Source organism: Amphiura filiformis, chromosome 20 (assembly GCF_039555335.1).
Source record: "Amphiura filiformis chromosome 20, Afil_fr2py, whole genome shotgun sequence".
NCBI classification, from domain to species: domain Eukaryota; kingdom Metazoa; phylum Echinodermata; class Ophiuroidea; order Amphilepidida; family Amphiuridae; genus Amphiura; species Amphiura filiformis.
The window spans coordinates 8749274-8770247 of record NC_092647.1 but is presented as its reverse complement, the minus strand read 5'-3'; the positions used below and the strand labels follow the sequence as shown (position 1 = coordinate 8770247).

The 20974-nt window shown below is 35.6% G+C and overlaps 1 protein-coding gene across 1 annotated transcript in view; it reads left to right on the top strand.

The window, feature by feature from the left end:
• Window positions 1–20974, top strand: part of LOC140142709 (uncharacterized) — a 97760-nt gene that overhangs the window by 4907 nt on the left and 71879 nt on the right. Inside the window, exon 2 of the mRNA XM_072164705.1 lies at window positions 12903–12985. Within this exon, the coding sequence (XP_072020806.1) occupies window positions 12903–12985 (83 nt within the window). The remainder of the gene's footprint in view (window positions 1–12902; window positions 12986–20974) is intronic.

Genomic DNA, 20974 nt, shown 5'->3' with positions numbered 1-20974 from the left:
ACAGTTTTTACAGTTGCGACCATCATAAAAATATTATTACAAGTAACAATTCACATTCTGAGGAAAGCAGACTGCATGGATGACAAACCTTGCGGTTTCTAGATATGGATCAAAATAGGAAAACGAACTTCGTTTGAATAAACTCTTGAACTTTTGAGGAATAAAAAGTCTCAGTGAAATATACATTCACAGTTTCAGGTCAATTTCCCTTTGTATACCTATTTGTCAAGTTCTTAATTAAAGCAACCGGAGTGTTCACATTCCATCAACAGATTTTATTGAAATGACCTAAACTTGCAAAGTATGTTTACATGGTTAACATAATATTATCCTTCCTTGTACAAAATCTGAAGTTTGTATTTTTTTATATTTTTGGATTTAGCGAATCACTAAGTGTCCTTAACCGAAAGAATCACAAATGGGACATTAACGTTCCTCAAAGTCGTATATCAAACCAGTATATTAGCCTGACTAGTCAATTTAAGTTCAAAATTGAACACCAATGTTAAGTTGACTTGCTGGTTACTCTAAACTCTAAGCACCATCCTGAACAACATATCTAAAAAGGAGAAAAAGGAAGGGGGGGGCGGTAATTTATATATAATTATATCCAAAATGACCCCCCGAATGCAGGGCTCAAATTTCCAAATTGTACAGTTCTTGAGTTATGGACATAAAGATCAAATGTTACATTTAGAATAGTTTGCCATATCTCCGGTGTTTCGATACCTGGGTAACAGGGCAAAAATTCTAAGCCCGTTAAATCGGTCATGTTAACCTTGACTATTTCGTGATTTTACGCAGGTCACAAAACACCTGAGATATAGCAAACTATTCTTTGTTCAAAATTTGAGACCACTTTGATATAAAATTGGAGCCGATACGCAAATTACCATTTCCCCTATTTTTCCTTTTTGGATATGTTGTTCAGGAGGGTGTTTGGAGTCATTAGCAAGTAAAATTATTTGTGTTCCAATTTGTTCTAGCTCAAACGTAAATTGACTAGTCTATATTGGTTTCATTAAATACTTCAGGTAACGCAATAACAACCTTGTTCAACGGGCTGACGGACATCTAATTGTATTCCTCTTATTATTAGGATTAAATCCCCCAACACAAAATCTGGGTCAGTATTGTCGCCTTATAATGTTTTCTACTACTGTCGAAACAGCTAATGTAAAAGGGCTTTTATAAAAGGACACCATATTTTTAAAACAGATTACATGGAATGTGATTATCTTTTAATACAACCATTTTAATTGGTCTTATAGCTTAATGATAGTAATTGAATTTATATAATTTTCAGGAGGCAATATAAAATAGCGTATATATCTAAGGATAATACCTACAAAATTCAGCAGTCATCATCCAGTCAACTTTTCATTTTTCTTTTAAAGCAGCGGAAAATGACACATAAAAATAAAATGAGCACGACGTGACTTGGATGCTTGAAACTGTTAAAAGCAACGCTATGATTAGGAAATCCCGCAATGCAACAGGGTAGTAGACGAAAGGGTTGGTCAGAAATCTGGTCAAGGTCATATTTTGGTCAGGATATTCAATCATAGGCGTTTTTGAAAACATGTGAATCAATCAATCAAAGGTGATTGTTAGTCGTTTATGTATAGTTTTACGAACGTGCACCACCGTCAATGTATTCTTCTTACTAACCAATGACTTGTCATTCTCTGTAAGCCTGTTACCCAATATTTTTGTATTGTACGCAGGGAAAATAATTTTCAACTTAACAGTCTGTTTGCGTTATGCCTGTATATCTGTTTGACCTCGCAATAAAACCTCAATTGAACCCATCTTGATCTCGGTCAGTGTATTAAAATGTTACGTTTAGCCAACGGAGGAACACTTCATTGATAAACCATCCAATACCTGCGGATGTATGTTGCTCCATCATCTCCTAAAGAAAACGTACTTTCAAACAATATCCAAAACCGGGATCTTAAATTTAAATAGTCATGTGAAGCCGCGGTAAACGATCTTATGTTATAAACTGGAACCGGGAAACTGAACTAGCACAATTTTGTGGCTTAACCGCGGCGTGGGCAATATTATACTCAATGATTTGTATAGCTTTTGTTGTCGACCGATCAAGATCTCAGTTGTTAAATTAACCAGCACTCCATGTTCATACAAGCCAATACATTTACGTGCATGGTATTTTTGATAGGCACATGGACAGAAAGACGAACAGAGATTGAATACGGCTTCACCTGGATAGATGAAATGATAGAATAAATAACAACCCATAACAACCTCTGCAATATTACAGTTTAAACTGCAACTGCTGGGTACCAATCATTTTGATACAACCTGTATAACCTAGGCCCAGATTAATGTAAGCATGGTAGGGTCACACACACGTAGATGTGGAATGTATTATTTTTGAGACATGCTATAACATCTTTAACGTGTTTAATGTGATTAGCTATGCGTCATTATTTTGTTTCTAGGTGCAATATACATGATATACCTAGCCATATGTGACGAAGATTTAGATTTGAACCTGTATTAGGCTGAATAAATTCATTTTTTAATTCATAGAATTACACTTAATCTCTACAACATTAGATATTACGTTACTGGAATTAAGGTTGAAAGTAGGCATAATGACTCTTTGCTTTAATTAATTTCATCATGTCCATTAACTGTCAAAGAAACAAATACACATGAAAAAAAAGATCCAAAAATTCTAATAATATTTTCATAACATTATCTGATCCCGCTTACATATATTCTAGCTTTACTAAAATGAGTGTAGTGTAGTGGCCACATTTCAACATAACAAAACAGATTATTTCCAACGATTTCCATGTGTGATATGAGGGGCGGCAGCTACGTTCAGGGTAAGAACTGTCAATATTTTCCTCTGGGGTTTCCCGTCAACTTATTAAACGAATCACAATCTTGATCCAATTCTTCAGGGATTGCCTTTTCGAACTTCATACTGCAGTTACTGTCCGTTTTCCTATACACCATACACAGTGCTCTCACCATTGACGCGCGACCTTTACAAATAGTGTATGTTAGAAGTATATTGCGTTTGCCTAGTTAACATCACTGTGTGAAAAATAACCGGCCAATATTTAAACTATTCTCCAAACTTCTAGCAAATATATTTCTCTAACATGACCTAAAATTACAGCTAGGTTAGAAGTTCAGAAATAGTCGCACTTTCGTAGAATATGAGTGAGGGCAAAGCATAGCTAGCTCATAGCTAGCCAACTCCCCGTGTTAATTGAATGGAGATTTGACCGAAAATATTGAGCTATATTGGTAACGGACCGCTCCGTTCTGAAGGATGCCACAAAAAACCGGTACAAGCTACATTTAAACTATTCTATGAAATTCTAGAAAATATAGTTTTGTAACATGTCCTAAATTTTTAGCTAATTTAGGTGTTTGGAAATAGTCGCACTTTTGTGTTTTAGGAAGGATATGTAAACGACAGATAACACCAAAAATATGAAGAAATTATTTCCAAACCGTGTTAAGTCATCATTATGTTGCTCATTTTCAAGAATGCTGGTTAACAAAAAGCAGGCCATTGTCTCATTTCGTGAACAAAGGTCCACATACCATTGTTACCTCGCGTTTCCTTTATAATCAGTTACCCAACTGAAGCTGTATTATAGCACCTCATAGCGGTACCGCACATATAAAACAGACACATGTGCACAACCAGAGAAGATCCGATTTAATCAGTTGAGCTGTTTCAATGAGTGTTATCTTGGTTTAATAGCTTTTAATTGGGGTTAAGTCCTGCAAAGGTCGAGATGAATTCTACTGTAGACATGACTGCATCATGTACGAGGTTTCTGTTTACAGAGTAGTTAATAAAAGTGACCCATCAGATTTTGCTTTGGGACATGGACAAGGGCACACATTTTGGTGGATCATTACTGATCATTGGACAGTCCTCCTGTTGATTGCAATTACCAACCCAGTCGTATATCATGTATAGCTATGTATATTGTGATTGCCATATTGAAGCTACACTGGTGAAATTTGGTGCCGAAGTAGAATAAATTCGCGCGAAGTACTCAAAAATGGGCACCCTTTAGGCCATTATATTGGTTCAGAAGCCCACATACAGGTTGAGTCAAAAAGAAGTAAACTCGTGTTTGAAGGGCTGTAACTAAAGATCTGTAAGGAATCTGCTATAAATGAAAAGAGCATTGAAAAGATCAAATTCTACATGTCTAAATAAAAAAATGAATTGTTGCAATTGCTTACAGCAAACTCAAGTTATACTCATTTGAATATAACCAACCATTTTTGTAGCTGCACACGGCTGGTTGATTTTAACGAATCAACAAAGTACTAACAGGATTTGTTGTTGAAATGACAACTTTCATTTTCATATCTTAACAAACGATGCATATAAACCCAGGATGAAGTCCATGACGGTACTGTAGTTTGCAGGGATACCAATTCGAGTCTTTACGAACGATCCGGCAGAAGCTTGATTGGGGAATGTTGGGTAAAGGATTGCGTATTGAGCTGATCTTTGGGTCTTGCTGTATAAACGCATGTCTAACTCTAACAGTGTCCACTTGTGATCTATATAGCAGTTCTTGGTCTGCCTGAAGCTTCAGGTTGTCTGTTCCTTAGTGTCCCATGTACATTGAGCTTGTTCTTATTCTTATATACTGCTCCCTTCCGTGGAATCCGATTAGCTGTGGGAAATTGGAGAAGAAAAAGACGCTGAACTTCAGTGGGGCCCTTAGTATCATGATACTTCGTCGACAGAAATGTGCGCTCCCGTTCGGTAAATTGTGGTGCCATGTTGCCATTTGGCCCGTTTTATTCATTCATTGTATTTTATTAAGTACGTAGGCCTCCAGCCCATAGTACAAAGCAAACAATAATTACACGGTGACAGACATTATTTACATGCATATGAAAGAAAAATCAACAATTTAGATTAATAGAGAAACATTATGTATCAGAATGCATATTATACCTGAGTTTGAGAGCAATATAAATAAACTCTGAAAGTGTTTGAATAACATTAATATCTTCATTTTTCATCAAAGAGATAAACTTATATAATGATGGATTGACTCTATAAAAAAACAGGAATGTACTTATCTCTTAAAATCCGAAAAAAGGGACATACCAAAACAAAGTGATATTCATCTTCAACACTACCATCATTGCACAATTCGCAAAACCTCTCCTCGGCGTTTATTTTATTCCACCTGCCAGTTTCAATTCTGAGAGGGTGATCGGAACATCTTAATTTTGCCATGGCCCTTCTTTTACCAAAATTTCTAATCAATAATAAGTACCTTTCAGGAGCAAGGAGTGATTTGAACTGAATGTAGGTTCTTAATTTATTCCTTGAACTCATATCAGAAAACCAATTTTGAAAGGAAATATCTCTAATTCTGGTGGCAAAAATATTCAAAAATAATTTTAAATCACCAACATCTTGAGTTTGCCACACTACACCGAAACCAGACGTCTGCAATAAGTGTTTTATATTTGTAGTCCAATTTGTCATACCACGTTGATCTAAATTAAAAAGCATCAGATAACATTTCTTTGGGTATCTATCATTTGACATAAAAATTAATTTCAACCAATATTTTATACAACGCACAACCTGAAAAGTATACATAGGGGGTCTTCCGCACTCACCCAAAGAAGCACTATTTGATGTATTGTATGATACCCTAAAAACTTTTTACAGGCCTTAATATGTACATTCTCAATCGCATCATATCTTTTTACACCCCAGATCTCAGAACCATAAAGCAAAATAGGTGCAATGACTGAATCAAAAATTTTGAAATATGCAGAGAAGGGCAAACCACCAACCTTTTTCATTGCACTTTCTAAAGCATACATTGCTTTTGTTGCTTGCATAGCAAGCGTTTTGGTTGCTTCAGTAAAAGTATTACCAGTTGAAACCATTACACCAAGATATTTATAGGCGCTAACAATTTCAAGCTCTTTACCTTGAAAAACCACTTTTCATACCTTCCTGATTTGCCTCCTTTTCGGTTTATGATAACCTTGGTCTTATCTACATTTACTGACATGCCCCAAGTATTACAAAACAATTCAAGAACATCGATGTGTTTTTTTAAACTACCAACACTATCTGCAACTAAAATAATATCATCTGCATAGAACAATGATTTGACTTCAGTGTTATTATCAAGTTGAATTCCACGACCACCATTAACATCAAGAAGTCTTGAAAGCTCACTAATAAAAATTGAGAAGGAAAGAGGGCTAATTTGGCAGCCCTGACGAAGACCAAAGGGGCAATCAAAGAGATCTGAAAGATGTGAGCCACTTTTAATACACGATTTTAAAATATTGTTTATATTACAAAGAATATTATACAATTTACCATTAACACCAATATCCTTAATTTTTTAAGTAACTTATTCCGAGGTATGCTGTCAAAGGCCCTCGAGAAATCAACATAAAGACAATAACATTTACCACGTTTTCTGACCAAAAATTTTTGAATAATACCATGGAGTGTAAAAATGTTATCAACAGTCATATAGCCTTTCCTAAAACCGGCTTGATTTTCAGGCAAAATATTATTATTTTCACACCAAGAATACAAACGACTGTTTATAATATGCATAAAAATTTTTCTTATGACATCGAGAAGAGAAATAGGCCTGTAATTTGAGGGACTATTCACATCACCCTTCTTAAAAATTGGAACAATAATACTTACTGTCCACGAATATAGAATGTAGTGCAATGAGGAAAAATACATATTGAAAAGAACCCTTTAAGTGACAATTATTGATCGAAACCACACCTTTATTTGCATTGGAATATCGCGCATTACCAGTCAATATAATAGGTACTTGGGAAGTGAAACCGTGTGCAGCTACAAAAATGGGTGGTTGTATTCAAATGAATATAACTTGAGTTTGCTGTAAGCAATTGCAACAATTCTTTTTTTTATTTAGACGTGTAGAATTTGCTCTTTCCAATGACATTTTCATTTTTAGCAGATTCCTTACAGATCTCTAGTTACAGCCCCTCAAACATGAGTTTACTTCTTTTTGACTCAGCCTGTAGAGGCACCAACATGGGGGAGTGGGTGATCTATATAGGTATTTAAGATCATACATAGCAATATGAAACACTAAGTAAAGCACTGTTGAAACCCCTTTTTTTCGTTTTCAGGGATATTAATGGCTATACGAATTGTCTGTTATTAAAGAATACATTGGAAGTGCTGTAACTTGTACATGTTGTATGTAGACCAAATTAGATTAAATTTTGAGTGATTGGCAGCGAGCGATATTTAGTCACGGTCTATGACGAGTGTAAAATCGCTTACTAGAAATTGACTTTGGTTGAGCGGTGGCGAGCGAGAGCGCCTCAAATGGTAGTAGCACTAGATATACCCCAAGGAACTGTGCTAGGCCCCTTGTTACACATCGATACCCTAATCTGCTGATATCTCTTATTACCATCACTAGAAGACACATCCTTCGATACCAACACCTGCATTTTAGGCTGCAATCCCTCTCTGGAACAGCTTGCCAGCAGCTGTAGTTGGGGCTACCACACTGTAGGCATTCAAGCAGAGCATCCCCTGTGTCTACTTCAAATAACTGCATCCATCGTATATTACTCTTTTGTACGAAAATACCAAGAATAATCCAACAGAGGGATATAGCTTCTGCCTCTGCAGCAGAACCAAATCACTTCATCAACTACAATACAAGCTTCAATCAGGATACCACCTCAGAGTGATGTACGATGGATGCAGTTATTTGAAGTAGACACTGGAGATGCTCTGCTTATATGCCGACAGTGTGGTAGCTTGTGGTAGCCCCAACTACAGCTTCTGACAAGCTGTTCCAGAGAGGGATTACATACCTATCACACACACCGAGCACATTGGCTGTGAAGGTTCGTGGATGTCCCGGGTGGATGTAGATGCAATGAACAAATAACTGAATGTAAAATCAATACAGCTTTTAGTTTTACTAAGGATTGAACAGGGCATCTGTCTCATCAGCGTACTTTAATACACTTCAAAGAGGTGACATTTTGGCTGAAACGTATAATAGCTGGCATTGCCTGTTGGCATTAAGGAGTTCACATCTGTTTGTTTTGTCAACGCGTCATCTTATCAAGACAAAGCAAGTTCAAACCTTTAATAAGGTGCGTCACTATAATAGTAGGGTAATGACTTTCCGGCTTTTCCACTAGGTCTTGCTATCAACACATAAAAATAAAGACCCCATTTGGACACGTAGATCTCTTCGGGGAATTGTTTAAGAGAATAAGTTTAGGCATACCATGAAAGGTGACTTAGCATAGAAAGGCGCAGCAACGGCTCAAACATTGTTAAATAATAATAATTATACCTTTAGAGTATGTATAATGTTGGCAATAAAGTGGAATATTTGGTCTCATTTGCAAGATACTTGTTATTTTAAAGAAACCGATGATTGAGACTTGTGTATGTAGGGGTGTAGAAGTTCACACTTTCTTTCCAACCTCTTCATCACTTTGTGTTGATGTCTGCTAAATATGCTTTATGTTTGGCAATCCAAATATTACAACGCACTGGAGATAAGTAGTGTTTTTGTACAAACATTTTTACATCATTTCAATCCATATGAAAATACCATAAGACCTTACATGACTCTCGGACATAACTGCGATACTTTTAAGATTTACAACTGTTTAAACTAAAAAGTTGGATATATCCTAGAGCGTCACTGAAACAATATGAGTACATGTAAAGGTAGGTCCGCTGACTCCTGTTTCACCCATCATGCGTCATCTACGCATGCTGTTGAATCTCAATCTGTGGCATGATTAGTTTGAATGACGAATACTTTCTGAGACCTAAAAACTGATGAAAAACACTTTTAAAAGGGAATTTCTTGAACGAAAACATTATCTTCTTGATCTGCTCCATATGGACTGAGATTTACACTATGTCATATACTACACATGACCCGGCACATGACGAATACAAACCAATGTAGGCCAATTCAGTGTCAATTCTCACCAACTTGTATAATTGTTTAGTTTGTACAACCATGCTATGGAATAATTATGCTAAATCATATTGAATGGGCGTAAAACGATTGGCTAAAATCAGCCCACTGGATAGTGCCAATGATGAGTATCGCGTAAGTTGGACAATGTCCACACCGTTAATCTCATTATCTTCATATGAGGTGAGCCTGATGGCTGACTACATGAAGGACATGTTGGACCAGGAAACCTCAAGGTCAGCCAATGTATATGTAACCAGTACATGCGCCACATCCTTTACTGTGGGAGTTAACTCTTAAATTTAGTTGTGAAAACTAACCAAGCCCTAACCTAGTTGTTTCATCCGAAAGTTTGTGTTTCTTACATAAAAGCAATAAGAACCTGTTTTTGAATAGCTGGACAAAAGTATAGAATTATCCACGAAGGCACAAAAGAAGCTCTATACAGAGGCTCCGGATGATTTTGAATATTAGGTGAGGGGGTGGGTGCGGGAGGAGGTATCCCCTTTTGAAATGCATACATTTTTACCTTACATTTTGAATTATACCCTAAAATTGTGAATTGTACCTTAATACGGATCTGATCCTAAAACTATTAATTTTACCCTAAAATTACGAATATTACCTCAGATTATGGGGGGGGGGGCTCTAGGGTACTTGGGCCCCCTCACCAAAATTATTGAGGGGCCGGCCCCCATGCCCCCGTTTCCGGAGCCACTGCTATCAAAATTGGCTTGGTTATAATACATGTAGAAACTTAATGTTCAACATCGATATTTCATGAATAAATACATCATTGATTGTCCTTAACATCACGAGCTAATTTAATTAAAAGTCTTTTATCATAGGGAGAAGACAATCTGTCAACAGGACATTATCGTGGATATATGCCACCTACACGTGCAAATCTTCAAACGTGTCTTTTTAAAAGCTGTCAGAAGAAGGATGCTGTAGGAAACACGCCAATCAACCTGTAAACATGGAACTTGATTTTGTTACGCCGTTGCTATCCATTTTAAAAAGTTGGTTGACAACAGGATGTTAATAAAAAAAAACAGTTTCCCATGGTTTATTGACAATAAAAAAAATATGTTAACGGGCAGATGAGATAAAGCAATTAATCATGAAATAACCAGAAAAACAACATTCAAAATATGGACGTGGATGTGAAGTGCAATACTAAAATGACATATGAGGTTTTTAATGTCGCAGTCTTTGCCCGAAACGTCGCCACCAAATCATGCAAAACGGAATTTTTGACGTTTTTGACTCTTTACATAAATTATTGTATAATGCCGACGTATGTTTTAAGGGGGTATTACACCCCTCGATAAATTTGTGTCTATTTTTGCATTTTTCTCAAAAACTAAAAACACAGTGGTAACAAAAGTTATGTATATTATAGGGGCAAGGTATCCAATTATTACACTGGAATTTCAGTGACCCAAGCCAAGCGGTTCGTTATTTATGATAAGAAAAGAGGTACCGCTAGAATGTACCTCATTTCCTATCATATATACTGAACCGCTTGTCTTGAGTCACTGACATTTCAGTGTAATAATTGGATTCCTTGCCCCAATAATATACATAACTTTTGTTACCAGTGTGTTATTATTTGTTGAAAAAATTCAAAAATAGTCACAAATTTACCACAGGGGTGTAGTACCCCCTTAATAACAAATAGTCTTTAAATTTTCCTAAAACAATGTAGTTGTAGTTTGTATTTTAGCGCGCAGATTAATCAAAACATTTGCTATATATTTCTAACAAATCCCAACCTGGGTTTAACTATATTTTAACTATATTTATCTTGAAAAGAATTCATGTGAAAATAAAAATCACATATTATTTTTTCAACTCTAAATATCTCAAGTCCACCAACTGCCCATAGCATCTGCTTGGATATATTTATATATATATAACATTATAAGCATGGCTTATAAATAAATATAATATTTTCATACAATATTTACAACGTCCATAATTTGGCGGCGGTTGGTTACTAATCATAACTGGGAATGACCTTATACTTAAAATAGTGAAGTTCCTGAATCCGTTTACTGCAGTGCATAAGCGGAAATTATGATTGACACATGGACTTGCCACTCGTTAAGTTTCAGGCCGTTGTGTCTGCAAAAACACAAGTGTGTAATTATACTCGTAGGTAAGATGCAACTTGTAACTGTCACCCGTGGCATACAACAATACCATGTATACATATAATAATATAGAATACCAACATATGATCAGCTCAAACTTGGTTATGGGGATTAGAATTTGACGTTTATTCATGTCATTATGTCTGCAGAGGTATATTCGATAAAGCTGCATCTGCTGCATGCAGAATACTGGTTGAGATTGGGGTATGATTGACAAAATAATACACTAAAGGAAAATCGGACAGTTTGGTAATCCACTGTTATTCTTTTGTGTTAAACAATTGATGCGAGTTATGTCACGGCATAGCTAACAATATTATTGATTCACTGGTGGTTTAAAAATAATTACTGCAATTTGTGCGAATCAGTGTTAAAGTCATGAGATATCCACTGGAAAACAATTAATTTTAAGCGGTATATTATTTTATAGTCTCGTCTTAAAATCTCAATTAGCAATATATGTGCATGCACGTATGAATGCCGTACGAAGGCACGGACCGCATAACGTATGCAACATCGCAACCTCTCTAATAATCAATATAATACGTCAATTATTATTCTTTGTTCATCATGCTCAGATTTCAAGTATATCTTACAATTGGAAAAGACATTGAATCTAAATAATAATAGAATTGGAATATATCTATATTTGTCAATAGATGCAAAATTCTGTACATTTTCACACCGCTTTGGATCTTTTGGACTTTGGCTGCAGATCCAAAGAGGTGTCAAAATTGCAGAATAAGATATTGCATGTACTGAAAACATAAATTGACTCAATTATTGTTTTGCTTTAACATTATGCGCAGTTTATAGGCCCTACTTGAAAGAACACAATGATGAAGACGATATCAAACTGCACGGGCCGTGATTTCATTACAAAATGGTCGACAAAACAAAACTTGCCTCACCTGACACTTGCATAAGGCTAACAAAAAGATGTCTCAAAGCCACGCTGCGCGTTCGTTTTTCTTGGCGCGTACATGGCAGCTGAAACAGCAAATTCATTTTTTATTTTCCATTTTTTTAAAAGTTTTTTGTCGTAAAATCATGAAATTCTGTGACAAATTTGGAAGAAAAGTTACTCGCATTTGTTTAGGTATAAAACAATTGATATTTGTATTTCATTTGTGCAAATCAACCACAATTTTATGCAGTGTACTTTTGAACACTCAAAAATGACTCAAAAATGACACTCAAAAATTCAAAATTCAATTTTAAAAAATATTAAAAAAAAAAAATCTCATTCCGCATTCGGTTTTGAAACTGCCAAGGGCTTTGAGACATCGCATTATTTTTTTAGCCTAAAGTAATGCATACGATAGACAAGTGATAGACAGGATATATGACTGATTGGCATTGAGTCGTTCTACCTGTATGACAATGGTGACATTAAAAAAGAATTAGCGTACTTGTGTGTTTTTTGACTGAAATACGATATTCAACGAAAAAAACATTCAATATTAAGACAGTTAATGTTTCGTTGGGATTTGTATCTATCTAATAACAAAGTCAATAAATAGCGCCTTTAACTTATCTGATTGTTTAATATGTTTCGAAATTAATGTTGAAAATCTTGCATCGAGCAATTGATGTTTTTACCTTCATTTACGAATGTCGATTATATTTTGCCAAAGTTGATTATGAATCATTTTAATATTGTATTTATTGCCCATTATTAGCCTATTTTAATAATTTGTTGATTTTCGTGTTCTTACAGGAATACGACAAAACCAATCCCTTTTTCCAATGGTGCCGACGGTGGGGAAATAACAATTAAAGGAAACAACTGCTCCGATTCTGGTAATTATTCGTATAAGTCTACGTATTTCGAATATCAATACAGGTAGTTTACGTTTAAGACAGGCGATCAAGGTATTTGTAGTTTAACTTGGCCTCAATCTGCTTTAAACTGATGTACAGTAGACCGATTCTATTTTAGAAAAATCGCGTTCCCACCGGCAAGTTTGGGTAAAAGTTGGCAACTAGCTTATTTTTGTTAATTTGGGTATGCTGAACTGTTAATCTGAATCTGTTAATGTTGTCTGCCAAGCAGTATTTTGAGACCATGATCCTCAAAAGACCCCCCAAATGACCTCATAGGATCGATCGTATAGGGCATTGAAAAATAAATTATGCGCCTCGAATCCCAGAAACTTACGGGGCTCAAAAAGTCTATCGATTTGTTGGTCAAAAATAAAAGTTACTCAAATATTCGTAAATCCATAGGATTCATTCATAACCTCATTAATAAACGCGATGCGTGCGATCCAATCATATTTTATTATTTGCGAAAACGTAATTGTTCCAATGTCGCACACAATTGACTTCTGCGTGCGCCGTATTGTGCGTCCAACAAACTGCGCGCGCGCTGGCTGCCGTATTTGGATTGCACGCTACCATATTTGCACATATTCTGATACGCACTTTTGTTATTGGTCGTCTTGTTTTAGCCTGATCGATTTTGGGAAAGGGAAGATGTAAAAATAGTTTATTTTACAAACTTTTTAGGAACATTTTGTGTTATTTTGTAAAGTTAAAAGATCAAAGTGACGGTTATGAATGAGGTTAATAACTTTGCATCGGTAATATGTCGGGCATTGTGAAAAATCTAAACATTTTGCTTTGGACCTCGGAATATCCTCGGGGCTACGCCCTCAGGATATTCCTCGGTTCCAAAGGCAAAATGTTTAGATTTTTCACAATGCCCTCCAAATAACCGATGCGCAGTTATTAACCACTAAATAGCATTCGTATTTAATTATCATCTTCCGAAAAGTTACTCGTAAAAGTTGAGGCAAATTGTTCGCCTAGTTTAGAGGTTTCAGAAAAGAATAGTTTGCATTTTCTGCTATAGCATGTTACACAGCAATTAGTTAAAAGATATGTTGGATTCCATAGGATTCAATAGCATTCGTATTTAATTATCATCTTCCGACATTCACATCGCAGATAGTAAAGACTATTCTTTTCCTGAATCCCTTCAACTTGAGGAACAGTTTGCATCCATTTTTACGAAATCGGCGCATTCAGTTGAACTCGAAATTGAACAGGTGTTTATCACAAGCGACAGTAAAAGTAAAGTATATGTGATCCTGTGTTATATACTGGGGTACCCAAAAAGGTGGTTTTGTTGTGTGATTCGTAGGAGTATCCGTAGGAAATCACATAAGGGATCCGACCAGGTGCATGTTTGTTCGCGCTGAACCGGCCTAACTAGCTGGTTGTATATTTTATAATTTTCCTGGTGTGTTAACTGTGCTTACATCTAGACACCAGTTTATTTTATTTTTTGAACGGGACCCTAATTTAATGAGAAAAACGCCGAAAAAAAAAAATTCGGCACTGCACACAATTGCGTACAATTAGCCCAAATCTGGAATTTTCCTGTCCAAAGTTGGTGCATTACCTGCATACCGCACTTTCATAATAAGGTCACTTACATCAGTCATGACACGAGTTTGTTATTGTAAAAACATTAGTTGATATGATAAGGCCGAATAAAAAAAAACCCATGTTACTCGTCCCCTTCCGCTTCCTATTTTGAGGCCGCTTCAAATTAATTTTTATTTATAAAATTCAGTTACAACTTTATTTCTATTTATTAAAATTTTGAAAAAAGATGTCGAGGAAGCTGAGATATTTTCTATTAATTAATTTGTATTATTTTTTAATTAAGTCATAACTTTATTAATTTCTATTTTTTTTTAATTTTGAAAACATTTCTTGAAGGTTCTGTGATCATTGATCATAGAGGGTATTAATACACCTACCAAGTTATATCTACCAGAAGAATAGAATTTAAGAAAAAGCCTCCTCCTTCTTTCAGGCATTTTTATACGCTAAATACAGGGTCTATGGGTATTTGCACCTATATTTTGCGATAAAACGTTAAAAAAAAAAAATCTTATCCTCTTTTCTTTTTCTGTTTTTTGTGATTGTTTTTGCCCGCACTAGGCTCATTGTTTTACCGATCTCCATAAAAAAAGGTGTCAAAATGCACTTCAAATGAGACGTGTAGGTAAAATGTTTGAAACATTTCATTTTATTACTATGTAACACAAAGGTACCCCAGGTTGTGACACAGGACCATGTATGTTATCGAATGCCCGGAGATCGAATGCAACATATCTTGCTATGATTATATTGAGGGCTCACTTATTGAACAATCCTGATTTTTAAAAGATTTACTAATTTTAGTTATTGATCGTAAAATTTCGAAAAATCACTTGAGGCGCTAGCAAACAGAGCGAATGCAGTGACTGAAAAGATTAGATAATGGAAAGAAAATCTATCAATAGTGTACAAGTCAATACAAATCTTTGTTTTATAAATATAATAGCCGGATTATTCACAAAGGGTAAGTGGTTAGTGGACTATGAAGAAGTCCAGCAGCGGCGCAAAGCAGCTGTTTTATATCGTCTATATGGCCATGTAGGACTATTAGCACATCCAGGCTCCAGCCAGGACCCAATGACATTGCATTGAGATTTCATTTCATAGAAATATTTGTTCATTCTTATCTGTTCTGTTCATGTTGTCCTATCCCATGAATCATTTGCGGTAACATTACATGGAGATACCAATGGACACCGTCATCATCTTCCCATCTCTCCCTGTTACTCTGTTGTCACGCTATATCAATTCAACAGCAAGTATCATATTATACAGACACCGGAAAAGCTCGGGAGATTTGCATTATGGGATATAGGAATTTGTCCAGGAGTCGGAAATACAGCTCAGGAACTTCAATAACTCTCATTTGTAGCATTAGTCATCTTCAAAACAGATTAATTTGAAATGTGACAGTAGCCAATTCTTTGCACAATGCCCCCCGCCATTTGAAAAAAACAAACCTTGTCGGAATTTAAACAAGAATTCCTGAAAAAAATTGGTGTCAGTTCCAATTTACAATGTAACTATTATTTTAATGTAATGTTAAAGAGAAGTTTTGCACTGCAGCACTGACAAGAACATTTAGTGGTAGTTCATTTTATCATTAAATAGGCCTAATTATACACTTACATAGGCCTGCGTGTTTTGGCGCAACGTCAGCGTTCTATTCTTCAATTTTTTTTTCACAGGAGGAAGATGGCGAATTTCATCATTCGATATCAGCAAAGTATCAAGCCCTTGCAACTCCTATACCGGCGCAATACAAAAATATTTTTGTTTAATTAACACTGTATGTGATGAAGTAGGGGCTGGTGGTTTATTTGTGTAAAGGTCAAAATAGGATTCGGATTGGGTCAGGACTCTGTTTTGTCATCTTCCTTCTGTGGGTCTTTGAACCTGCTCATTGTCTGGTGTTTTTTTTTTTTTTTTTTTTTTTTTTTTTTTTTGTGTGTTTTTTTTTGGGTTTTTTTTTTTTTTTTTTTTTTTGTTTTTGTAATTTTGATTTTGAAATGGAGCCTTCATCTTTGCTTCGAGTTATATTTTTTCCTGAATGTAGTTTAATGCTTTCTCTCCCCCACCAGCTCAAGTACTGATAAAATACAAAAAACTGAAAAAGGAAAAAAAAAATGTGGACACCGGCGGTTCCCCCCGTGTATTATCCGCCGGTGCCATTATCACGTGACTGTAGAAAAATGCTGCTGCCACCAGATATAGGCTAAGTAAAACAGCGTATTACTATCAAGACTTATGTTTGAAAGCTGTCCTCACACTACATGTACGTGCTCTATATAGTCCATGCCGATATTATCAAGACAGAGATTGTGTCTGACGTCATCTGTCAAAGTCGTTGATGATGACTTGCTAAACCCGGCGGTAAATTATTTTAAGCTTATTGTTAATTTTGCACCTTCTAACATACAAACCATCTCAAAAGTTAGGTCTTTATAGCAGGAAACTTTCTTGGGCGAAGGCACCATGTCAACAATGCCTAGAAAAGTTGCTTTTTGCCTTGTAAAAGTACGTAATTTTTCGCCACTTCCTGGAAGCAGATTGATTCGGCCAAACCAATTCGTCCACAGTTGACTTGGCCATATCCAATTCATGCATTTGGCCCCAAGCTAAGTCAGCCACAAAACAATTCGATATTGACCAAAAGGGATAAACTATGTTAATGAATATTATTTTTGTTTAGAAAATATATCATAGCTTTAAAATGAAAAATCATTTGACTCCAAACGATATCCAGAAGTAAAAAAAAGAGGGTTAAGTGCACAACGTACAAAAAAGTGACTTTTTTCCCTTATGACCAGAGGAAAAGTTCGACATATGGCACGACTCGAAGATATTTGGTTAAAAAGATAGAGGGTTAAGTGCACAAAATTAAAAAGTGACTATATCTCATTAACCAATGATCCTACAGATATGCGACCACTGACTTTTCTGTTCCCAGAGGAAAAATTTGACATAATGGCACGACTCTCTAGGACATTTGGTTAAAAATTAAAAAAAAGTGACTTTATATCTTATTAACCAATGATCCTACAGATATGCGACCACTGACTTTTTTTTGTTCCTTATGACCCAAGGGAAAAGTTTGACATATCTCACACTCTGTAGGAAATGATGTACATCATCATCATCGTACATCATCATTTTATTTTCATTCAAATCAACATAAAAGACACAACATTTGAATGAGGAGATGCTCAAAAGGCCCAAAGGCCTGAAGCAAGCACCCCCTTACACTGCCTTAAGTTACAACATACAATTACACAAAGTTAACAAATAAAAGAAAAAAGAAAGAGGAGAAAAACATGCAAAGAAAGAACCAATATAAATATTTATAACATTTCATATAGACATTCCACAGTTGACACAAGAAATTGATAGTTGGAGTGGAGATTGGGGGGGTGAGGTCATTAAATAATGCCTAAATAGGCCTATTAGATGTAATTTTGTATTAGACTTTTCTTTTTGTAACTTAAACTGGTTTACTGATTTTGCCATCTTTATATATTTATCAGTAATATTCCATTTCTTAGGACCGGCAGCTCACCGGAAGCCCGTGTTGTGAGGGCCACAAACCGCGGCTACGTACAGATACGCGAACGCTGACTTGTTTTGTTCTTTATGATACAGAGGAAAAGTTCGACATATCACACGACTCTTTAGGATATTTGGTTTAAAAGATAGAGGGTTATTGCACAAAGTACAACGAATTGGTTTGTGACCGAATGCAAGACATCAATTCATCTAAATATACAGATTTGGTGTAAAAACAACGGTTATGGAGAAAATCACGAAATAGTTCAATTTGGCCAACTTTTTTTGTACATCAATATACAGGGTTCGAATTGGCATGTGGGCGATTTGGTTTGGGGCTGAATTGACGAATATTATCGATATTGATATTTTTACAGAGCACGTGATATTTCGATATGATGATTCGAATTGTCACGTGATCGTCAAACCTGTACTAAAGGTGTCAGTTCTGCAGGAACTGACACAAAAAAGGAATGAATAAAGTAATCAAAGAGATTTCAAAGGAGCTCATTAGGGAGTGTTCATTAATACTTTGGTAGGGGGGGCTGGTCTTCCTCAAATTGTTCGCTCGAAAACTTTTTTGACCCCCCCCTCGATGGACCGCTAAACTTTTTTGACCCCCCGCTTTTGACAGACAAAACTTTTTTGACCCCCCCCCCCCAGTTTTGGAAACTCTTCAACTGCTCATATCTTTGGAACAATTTGTTCAATTTCAACGGGGTTTTCTGCAAAATGTAGCTTTGCAAATGCATTATATACACACAAATGAAAATGAATATGCCCAACTTCAGACTGATTTTGCTTGATCACACCACATATAGGAAAATACAAAAACTGTTCTTTTTCTGTTTCGTATCAGCTAAACGAGCAATATCTCGTTACCTTTTCCAAATCTTTAAATAATTTCCCTTTTTGTGATGCATTCATGATAATACATTCACATCATATCACATCGAACCCAGTGTCTTATACGTACAGCAAGCAGACCTTAAAGATATTCCTGAAATTAAATACTTCCAGGAAGATTAGCACAAAGTTTCTATAATATTATGTTTTTATAATAGTCATTTTGAAATGTTTTAAAAACACGTCAAAATGGGAATTTAAAAATAGACATGTACATCGATCTGTTTTGACGGAAACCAAGTCCGGGTATACAGGGTGTCCCTGAAAGAACTGTATCGTTGGAAACTTAATTGTTTGGGTATTTTAACGCCACAACTAAACATAACTAAATAATTGGTGTGGTTGAGAAATATATCAGCTATTATATACTTTTTGAATTTTGACAATTGACCACACCGTTCGAGAAATACGAGGGGCAGTCAGTATGTTTTAAGAGTTGACTCGTGACGTCATTTGTGGATTGTTTTCATGGCATTTCTCAATGGTTACATAAACACTGTACCTTTGTCTTTCAAACAACACGTGTAAAAATTATGTCGCACACACGATTACGTAACAGCATTAGCATAAAATCAATGGTCTAGAGTCACCTGGTGAAATTGAGTCGATTTTGTTAAGGGAAATAAGAGGCTGAAATGAGGTATTGTTGTATTTTCTATATTTTCTCGGGAATTAAAGTATGGAGAATGCTGCCTTTTGGAACAGTAATAGAACACAAACTACCAGTTTATTTAACCATGTTTGTTGGGCTGTAAAGGTTTTAGTTTATTAAAAATGCGTAATCAAATGTGTCTTATTTTTGACAAAAACAAGGTTTTTCTTTCTATAAAAATCTTGATATTGCCAAAAATAGCAAACGTGGAAATTTAAATTTTTTTGCCAGTTCTGTTGACTAATCTCCAAACATTAAAACGGGAATCTCCCTAGAAAATATTTGAATCCGTGATTAAAATATAACCGTTATTCTACCATTGTTACATTTATACAAAAAGTAGTGGTACAGAGAGAGAGGCCATCGTTTGAATGAGGAATTTATTTTAAAACTTTTCTGTTCATTTCAGGTTGAGATCATCCATAAAAATTCATATGAATATTTAAATTCAAATTTTCATAGCATTTTGTAATATTTTAGGCCCTATTTACATGGAATTTTGCCATTTTCGTGCATTTCCACCATGTTGTATCGGTCATCCTACCTACGCATGCGCAGATTATTGTTTAATTTGCACCAGTTATCATTGCACTGAGTACCAGCTCTCACACGTGACCAGTCATTAAATTTTAGTCTGTTTCATTTTGGAGATAATTAATGTCATTTGTAATAACTGCTTTTTCATTTTCGCCATTTTTGCAGAATAATTTTGCTTCCATTCAAGCCCTAAAGTTGTTGAAGTTTCCAGACGTCTCATTTTCACCCAAGTTTAATGCTAAGTCTCATATTTTACCAAATGCAAACTGAGGACCTAGTGTTTATTTCTGCCTAAAACTAGCCATATGCACCTTGTACTTTTGCTGCTCTTGGACATTTTAAACACGTGTTTTTTCTGTAATTTAAAAGGCCCGCCTTTTTGCGTGATTTGGCAGTGTCCCTAGTCTGTTGATTTTATGCTCATGCTGTTACGTAATCATGTGTATGATATAATTTTTACATGTGTTGTATGAAAGACAAAGGTACAGTGTTTATGTAATCATTGAGAAATGCCATGAAAACAATCCACATATGACGTCACGAGTCAACTCTTAAAACATACTGACTGCCCCTCGTATAAGAATTTTACGAAACTCCCTCATTTTCAAATCTTTCCACGGATTCAAATATCAATTGATTATTTTGTATTCGGAGTGCTAATCACTGCGCATTCGAGATATTCGACTCCGTGGAACGGGCTTAAAATGAGGTAGTTTCGTAAAATTCTTTTATTTCAAAAACGGAACGGAGTCAAAATT